This window comes from Rutidosis leptorrhynchoides, chromosome 9 (genome assembly GCF_046630445.1).
Source record: "Rutidosis leptorrhynchoides isolate AG116_Rl617_1_P2 chromosome 9, CSIRO_AGI_Rlap_v1, whole genome shotgun sequence".
Classification (NCBI taxonomy): Eukaryota; Viridiplantae; Streptophyta; class Magnoliopsida; order Asterales; family Asteraceae; genus Rutidosis; species Rutidosis leptorrhynchoides.
In genome coordinates this window covers 364,518,418-364,528,009 of record NC_092341.1, presented here as the reverse complement: position 1 = coordinate 364,528,009, position 9,592 = coordinate 364,518,418, and the positions used below count along the sequence as shown (strand labels likewise).

The 9,592-nt window shown below is 31.6% G+C and overlaps 1 protein-coding gene and 1 non-coding gene across 2 annotated transcripts; both read right to left on the bottom strand.

Moving 5' to 3' along the window:
• Positions 1–7,086: 7,086 nt before the first annotated feature.
• TRNAS-GCU (transfer RNA serine (anticodon GCU)) lies at positions 7,087–7,168 on the bottom strand. Its single transcript has one exon. It is a non-coding gene; the product is annotated as a tRNA-Ser (tRNA).
• A 498-nt stretch (positions 7,169–7,666) lies between these two features.
• On the bottom strand, positions 7,667–9,146 carry LOC139867087 (aspartyl protease AED3). Its single transcript, XM_071855414.1, has one exon. The coding sequence runs from the start codon at positions 9,135–9,137 to the stop codon at positions 7,815–7,817; it is 1,323 nt and encodes a 440-aa protein (XP_071711515.1). The 5' UTR covers positions 9,138–9,146; the 3' UTR covers positions 7,667–7,814.
• Between the last annotated feature and the right edge of the window lie 446 nt (positions 9,147–9,592).

The window sequence follows — 9,592 nt, the reverse complement described above, 5'->3', positions numbered from 1 at the left end:
TCATTGAGTAATATGGACAAAACCATCTGATTTTGTGAAGAGTACGAGTGAAGCTATCACCAAAAGAGTGAATTGAGTAGATATAGATTCGTCATATCTTTTGACGTAGATAGGATTGATTTTCAAGTTCAAGAGATTTGGAGCAAATCTTCGCAATAAGATTTGATTCTCCGGTAACCAAGGGAATTAGGATTCGCTTTAAATGTGATCATCCTTTTTGATTGCTCTGTCAGATGTTTTGCTATAAATTCCACCCTCTTCATTTTCTTACAACTCATACCTTCTATTCTTTCTCCTTTAATTCATACTTTGAGTCATTTGTCAATATGCTCCATCCAGTTCTGGTTCTCGATATACTCCTAACTTTCATATCAGTCATTCTTCTTTTTCACCTGCCGCCAGAAGAATCTATTTACTTCTACTATATTTTGGATTTTATAGTGTTCTTAGTTCTCCCATGTCTTTATATTGCTATCTGTATCGATATCTATGGTTTATAGTTTCTGGGTTGTTGTTGGGTTTTATATATTCCCTTACATTTCGATGTTCCTGCTTCTGTCTTCTATAATCATTGTCATCCCCAGTTAATGCTCTCTTTTATTTGCTGCGATTTATACCCCAATTTCTATTTCGGAGTTTTGTCCTTTCGTTTCTTCTTCTTGAGATTAAACACCGCTTGTAATGGTCCAGAATTTGTAGATATGAATTTCGGAATGAACATAGTTAATGTTCTAAGAAGGAAATCGAAATGGCACGATTTTGATTTATCAAATTACCAGAATATCCTGAAAAAGACCGAATCATCAAGAAATATTTTCTTGATATTTTTTAGAGGTTAAATAGAATACGAGATTCGTGTAACATGGCACATGATGATGTTATGATCTGTGAATCATCACGTTCCATTTAGAACTCAGCATGACTTACTGTAATATAATCACGTTGATCAAGTGTCATTATTGTAGTGACCCGAACTTTTCCATGTTTATATATATATTAAATGAAATTATTATGATTAAGTGTTTCCAACATGTTAAGCAATCAAACTTGTTAAGACTTGATTAATTGAAATAGGTTTCATATAGACAATTGACCACCCAAGTTGACCAGTGATTCACGAACGTTAAAACTTGTAAAACCTATATGATGACATATATATGGTTATATATATAGTTAACATGATATTATGATAAGTAAACATATCATTAAGTATATTAATAATGAACTACATATGTAAAAACAAGACTACTAACTTAATGATTTTGAAACGAGACATATATGTAACGATTATCGTTGTAACGACATTTAATGTATATATATATCATATTAAGAGATATTCGTACATCATAATATCATGATAATATAATAATTTAAAATCTCATTTGATATTATAAACATTGGGTTAACAACATTTAACAAGATCGTTAACATAAAGGTTTCAAAACAACACTTACATGTAACGACTAACGATGACTTAACGACTCAGTTAAAATATATATACATGTAGTGTTTTAATATGTATTCATACACTTTTGAAAGACTTCAAGACACTTATCAAAATACTTCTACTTAACAAAAATGCTTATAATTACATCCTCGTTCAGTTTCATCAACAATTCTACTCGTATGCACCCGTATTCGTACTCGTACAATACACAACTTTTAGATGTATGTACTATTGGTATATACACTCCAATGATCAGCTCTTAGCACCCCATGTGAGTCACCTAACACATGTGGGAACCATCATTTGGCAACTAGCATGAAATATCTCATAAAATTACAAAAATATGAGTAATCATTCATGACTTATTTACATGAAAACAAAATTACATATCCTTTATATCTAATCCATACATCAACGACCAAAAAGACCTACAAACATTTTCATTCTTCAATTTTCTTCATCTAATTGATCTCTCTCAAGTTCTATCTTCAAGTTCTAAGTGTTCTTCATAAATTCTACAAGTTCTAGTTTCATAAAATCAAGAATACTTCCAAGTTTACTAGCTTACTTCCAATCTTGTAGAGTGATCATCCAACCTCAAGAAATCTCTCTTATTTACAGTAAGATATCTTTCTAATACAAGGTAATACTCATATTCAAACTTTGATTCAATTTCTATAACTATAACAATCTTATTTCGAGTGAAAATCTTACTTGAACTGTTTTGGTGTCATGATTCTGCTTCAAGAACTTTCAAGCCATCCAAGGATCTTTTGAAGCTAGATCCATTTTTTTCATTTCCAGTAGCTTTATCCAGAAAACTTGAGGTAGTAATGATGTTCATAACATCATTCGATTCATACATATAAAGCTATCTTATTCGAAGGTTTAAACTTGTAATCACTAGAACATAGTTTAGTTAATTCTAAACTTGTTCGCAAACAAAAGTTAATCCTTCTAACTTGACTTTTAAAATCAACTAAACACATGTTCTATATCTATATGATATGCTAACTTAATGATTTAAAACCTGAAAACACGAAAAACACCGTAAAACCGGATTTACGCCGTCGTAGTAACACCGCGGGCTGTTTTGGGTTAGTTAATTAAAAACTATGATAAACTTTGATTTAAAAGTTGTTCTTTTGGGAAAATGATTTTTCTTATGAACATGAAACTATATCCAAAAATCATGGTTAAACTCAAAGTGGAAGTATGTTTTTCAAAATGGTCATCAAGACGTCGTTCTTTCGACTGAAATGACTACCTCTTACAAAAACGACTTGTAACTTATATTTTCGACTATAAACCTATACTTTTTCTGTTTAGATTCATAAAATAGAGTTCAATATGAAACCATAGCAATTTGATTCACTCAAAACGGATTTAAAATGAAGAAGTTATGGGTAAAACAAGATTGGATATTTTTTTTTGATTTTAGTAGCTACGGGAAATATTAACAATTCTATACAAATCATATCCTAGCTAACTTATATTGTATTATACATGTATTCTAATATATTATGTAATCTTGGGATACCATAGACACGTATGCAAATGTTTTGACATATCATATCGACCCATATATATATATTATTTGGAACAACCATAGACACTCTATATGCAGTAATATCGGAGTTAGCTATACAGGGTTGAGGTTGATTCCAAAAATATATATAGTTTGAGTTGTGATCTAGCCTGAGACGTGTATACACTGGGTCATGGATTGATTCAAGATAATATATATCGATTTATTTCTGTACATCTAATTGTGGACAACTAGTTGTAGGTTACTAACGAGGACAGCTGACTTAATGAACTTAAAATATCAAAATGTATTAAATGTGTTGTAAATATATTTTGAACATACTTTGATATATATGTACATATTTGTTATAGGTTCGTGAATCGACCAATGGCCAAGTCTTACTTCCCGACGAAGTAAAAATCTGTGAAAGTGAGTTATAGTCCCACTTTTAAAATCTAATATTTTTGGGATGAGAATACATGCAGGTTTTATAAATGATTTACAAAATAAACACAAGTACGTGAAACTACATTCTATGGTTGAATTATCGGAATCGAATATGCCCCTTTTTATTAAGTCTGGTAATCTAAGAATAAGGGAACAGACACCCTAATTGACGCGAATACTAAAGATAGATCTATTGGGCCTAACAAACCCCATCCAAAGTACCGGATGCTTTAGTACTTCGAAATTTATATCATATCCGAAGGGTGTCCCGAAATGATGGGGATATTTATATATATGCATCTTGTTAATGTCGATTACCAGGTGTTCACCATATGAATGATTTTTATCTCTATGTATGGGATGTATATTGAAATATGAAATCTTGTGGTCTATTGTTACGATTTGATATATATATATATATATATATATATATATATATATATATATATATATATATATATATATATATATATATATATATATATATATATATATATATATATATATATATAGGTTAAACCTATAACTCACCAACATTTTTTTGTTGACGTTTTAAGCATGTTTATTCTCAGGTGATTATTAAGAGCTTCCGTTGTCGCATACTTAAATAAGAACAAGATTTGGAGTCCATGCTTGTATGATATTGTGTAAAAACTGCATTCAAGAAACATATGTCGATGTAATATATTTCTATTATAAACCATTATGTAATGGTCGTGTGTAAACAGTATATTTTAGATTATCATTATTTGATAATCTACGTAATGTTTTTAAAACCTTTATTGACAAAATAAAGGTTATGGTTGTTTTAAAAATGAATGCAGTCTTTGAAAAACGTCTCATATAGAGGTCAAAACCTCGCAACGAAATCAATTAATATGGAACGTTTATAATCATGTACCCTTATTAATAATTTGACTTACTCATCAATAAATTATTTTGTGATAAATGTAACTTGTATAATTAAGTGTTGTGGTCATTTGCTTCTATAAATCAGTGACTCTTTGTTTGTCAAAATATATTATTTTAAATCAGGACGTTTTATGACTAAGTTAAAATATATATTTTCATTTCAAAATATAAGTTTGAACTCTTTACTTAATATATAGTTTTTCAAAACTAATGATATTCAAAATTTATATATTTAGGAATTGTTTAAATATCAAGAATTACTATTTCGTAACATTTGTATTTTTAAAGTTTAAAATTGATATACTTTATTTATATAAAATGTTTACAAAGACATTTTAATATTCCAATTACTTTATATTCCAAATCATTTTATCACAAAGGTTATAATAGTAGAAGTTGTTATGTCATAAGACGTTCTTAAAAAGTCTATTATATCGAAATGACGTTTTCGTTTATGAAAGTAAAAATCATATATAAATCATATCAGGTTTCAAGGTTTTAACTTCCAGTTTAATCATGACTCGTAGGATTAAGTCTAAAGGATAATCAAACGTAGGGAATCATCTTAATGTAAAATGTCGATCTATTTAACTTGTCAATATCTATTCTCTAATTTACCTATAATCCCTAATTTCACTTTCACAATACCTAATATGAAGGTTAATTAATTTATCTTATCAAAAGTCACGAGACAATTATTGTAAGGTATGTATTGGAATTTAACAGAAATTTCCACCAAACTGACTTGCTCTCACTACTTGACACTTTGTCCTTACTCGAAGATCACTTTACAATTTATTCCGAATATCGTTAAAAAGGAAAGATTTTTCTAAATCAAAGTGGACCTCTCAATAGAGACTCGAAATCATAATTCAATGTATTTGATATTTTAATCTTTTGATATTATCTTTTAATTCAATCGATAATTATTCTAAATATATTTTGAAACAAATACGTTTATGTAAAGTATTATACGTCTAATACTTTGTTAACATTTTCAAGTTATAATATATATATATATATATATATATATATATATATATATATATATATATATATATATATATACATATACATATATAATCATATCCGTTCATATAATGGTTCGTGAATCATTAGAATATGGTCGAGGTTAAATGAATGTATGAACACAGTTTAAAATTCTTGATATTCAATTTAACAAACTTTGCTTATCGTGTCGGAAACATATAAAGATTAAAGTTTAAATTTGGTCGGAAATTTCCGGGTCGTCACATCAAACGTTCGAATCTAATCCGAAAATAATGTTTTCTTATCGTCAGATCTATTTAATTCACCTTTTCAACTGTTGGACTTAAGACTATGTGGCATGAAATGACTCTAGTTTTCAAACAAAACATGTTTGAAAAAAAGAAAGAAATTTGGTTAAGTGCTTATTTATTAGCCATCAGTTAGAAAACCTTCTAATTACTCGTATAATTTTTTTTAGTGAAAGCATGTATTAACAAAGAACGGATATGAAAATCAATAATTACAACCGATAGAAAACAAATCTACAACCTAGCCACCACAAATGACAATAATTACTAACCTAAATCAAATTTCTGCCAACAACAGAACGACAAAGACTATGAAAGTAAATAAATAGCTAACAAGCTAATAAAAGGAAAATCAATGAACTAGTTGCACTAAAAAGCATAAACATGACATAAATGGTGTTTTACGGTGGTCTACCACCCTGTTGGTGGTGGCCATCGGTGGCTGACTGATCTGATCTGCTTCCATCGGCGGTTGTGGTGATTCTTCACCCCGTTAGTGAAGGCCAATAACGGCGACTTGTGGATGGTAGGTGTTGGAGGGGGATCGGGGGACAGTGGTGGTTGTGGGAGCTGTACTGTTTTTGTCGTTGTGGGAGCTGTACTGTTTTTGTCGTTGTGGGATCGGGTGTGGGTCCATTCTTTTTTCGGTGACGTCTTCAGATTTTGACCAGTGTTGTTGTACGATTGCTGGTGTTTTTTTATTGATGTTACAGTGGCAGTTCCAACCCTTGAGGCTGTTTATTTTATCTTAATTATTATTCTAACATGTTACTAAATAGATTATTTATGATAAATTTTGTCGTTAAAAAAATAATGACCTAATCTTTAGTTTGTCGACATTGAAACTATATATTAATTAACACCTTAATTTGTGTACTATGAAGTGTACAATATTTCTTATTTTGTTTTTATTTTGTTTTAATTTTGTTTTAAGTTTTTTCAACCTTTTTTCTAATTTTCTTTTTATTAATATTATTAATTAATTTTTTTTATTATTATTATGATAATTATTGTTATTATTTCTACTAATCGTTCACGTGATATAGAGCGAATTTCACACATAGCCTCTTTAAAGATGTCTTTTTTTTTTTTTTTTTTCTTTTTTAACTTTTTAAAAATTGAAAATTTCTGATTTTAATGTGTAGTTTATTTCAACTTTATTTTTATAAACTTTGGTTGAATATCTACGTATCCTTTATTATTCATTTAATAAAAGATGTGTATCAATCAACTATGTAGAGATTTTAATTATATATTATGGAATGAAATCATTTTACGCACTAATGTCCCGGGCTGTCTGTCCTACTCGTTAAATGTCATACTCCGTATAAGATTAGTCCATATATAATATCGAGTATAACGAAAAACACAAAAGCAGCAATATATATATATATAGCCTTTTCCGAATCAAAAAATAAATAAAATGTAAAGTATGAGCATAATCTAAAAATTATCGACGCCTGAGAGATTCGAACTCTCGCGGGCAGAGCCCATGTACTTAGCAGGCACACGCCTTAACCACTCGGCCAAAGCGTCGGCATGTTGACTTGTTTCGTATTTACATATAATTAAATTCATACCGTTTCAATATCTAACAAATAGGTGATCATAACAGAAAAAACAATATTAATTTTGTCATACATACGGTTACGTTAATTATTACAACCATGGAGCTCAAATACTTTGAAATTGTTTTTTGATTAGTTACTTTTGTACATGTGAAATGTGAAATATAATGAAATTAACTACCCAGGCTTGCCTGAATGGCCATCGAGTTGCCCAATGAAGCACACCACCCGGGTTCAATCCTTGGCTCTGCCAAATTGTTCAAAAAAGGAGTGTGACAAGAGGGTGCGGATAATGCACAATTCACCCGGTACCAGGTCTCGCGCTCGGGGGGCTTGATTATCCGAGGTTTTACCTTCTATGGGGGAGCCAATGTGCTCGTTCATAGGAGGGTTTACTTTCTTAACCAAAAAAAAAAAAAAAAATAGAAATGTAATGAAATCCTTAAAAACTTGAATCAAATCCAAATCCCATAACATATACAGAGAAAGAAAAAAAAACATATAACACTTTAACGAGCCAACTTTTATTCGTCAAATATCTTGTTTCAATACAACTTGCAATTTACTTCTTACTATAAATTCAAAACAACTGAAGAAGATATGGTTTCAGACTCCTAGTTGCAAATTTCACGAGCAATGCCAACACGAGAGTTGGTAATATCAAACAAAATCCTTAAATTTTGTTGTTGCAAATTGGCGATAACATTTAAAACCGAGTTCACATTATTTGGGGCCGATGCCATCGCCAAACAAGCTAGTGTCCCTGCACTACTATGTATCAATGTGTTCTCCATAGGTAGAACAATGTCCAATCCTGTAAAATGAAGTGTCATTTTAGGAGCTACATCTTCATGTGTAACCGAGAAACATGTGTCAAAAGCCCCTAATGAAGAAAATGGGCCTTGTGTTTGGTTCCTATATGCCTCCTTGATTGCATTGTATACATCTGGCACAAATTGAGATATAACTGTTCTTGAATCGATTACGGTTCCTGCGCCCGTGTTTGGGTTGAACTCCAGTAGTTCTGGCGCAATTGGTACCTTTACTTGGCCCACAGTTATGCCGGTGAGGTTCACATAGTATAAAGAAGGACGGTGTGGGTTTGTTAGAAGTGGTGTGTATTTAATTGTTTTGGGCTGGCCATTTGGGCCGAGCCGAAGTGAACCTGAGAAATAATAGGATTTAAAACTAGGCAAACAATATGAGAACACGCCAGAGTAAAGTGGGCCGGATTGTGTCATTAGTGACATTGGGCCACGTCCTAAGCCCAATAGCCCTTGAGGAGGGATTGAATTACCCGAGACATTACCAATGCACCCAAAAACGTAGCCAGGGATTATGTCATCACCTAATTGAAGAGAATCGCGAGATAATGTAGCCGAAAATGAATCGGCCCCATAAGAACGGTTAAATAAACAGTTACCGATTATGGATCCATCTGCGGGGCATGTAAGCCCACGAACTTTAGCGCATTCAGAAGTGGCACAATTTAATGGGCCATAAGTTGTCGATGTGTTTTGGGAAAACATCGTCGACTTACAATTAGCGCAGCCACTACATGGAACATATGCAGTGTCTGTGCTGGTGTCCAACACCATGAACATGAGCTGGCCCGGTGTGCCGACTTTCACACGGGCTACATAATTACCAATATTTATGACTTGGCCCGGTGCAATTGGCACAGAAGTTTTGGGCTTGGTGGAAACGAGGCTCGACAAGTAGGCCATCCTTTGCGAGTCTTTAGATGCCATGTTGAGGACCGTTGCGGCCCATGAAGAGGAAGGTTTTGGAGAGCTGAACGGTGAACATTTACCGTAAATGTGAATAATGGAAAGATCTGAGGTGTCTGATTTGGGTTTCAAAGATGGACATGGATCAAAGGCTCTTGTGGTAGTAAGCAAACCAATGAAGAAGAAAGCAAAAATTGTTGAGTCCATAACTTTGGGTTGATGTGTTAAAACACAACATTCTATCTAGTCTAGCATATACTATATACTAGTAGTAGACCATTACGCATGTGTATTTACAATAATACCCATGCCTTTTTTTTTATTGGTCCTCCTGAATTCCTGGTTTCTTTGGAGGAAGTTAGATGATTTTTTGGAAGGGAAACTCATGAAGGACAAAGTTGTCGTAATGATTTCAATTAATTATGTCCTACCCAACTATAAATATAAATATATAACCAATTTTTTTTTTTTTTTTTTTTTTTTGTATTGTATTGGTTGCATCCCGTGATACTTAATAATTTTTGGGATAAAGTTTTTATATTAGATGATTCCCAATTATTATGCATATATTTTTTTCTAGTAAACCTTCAATCTGAATGACGTATCAATTGTACTCTTTAGTTGATATATGACACTATATTATACTTTACAACCGTTAAATA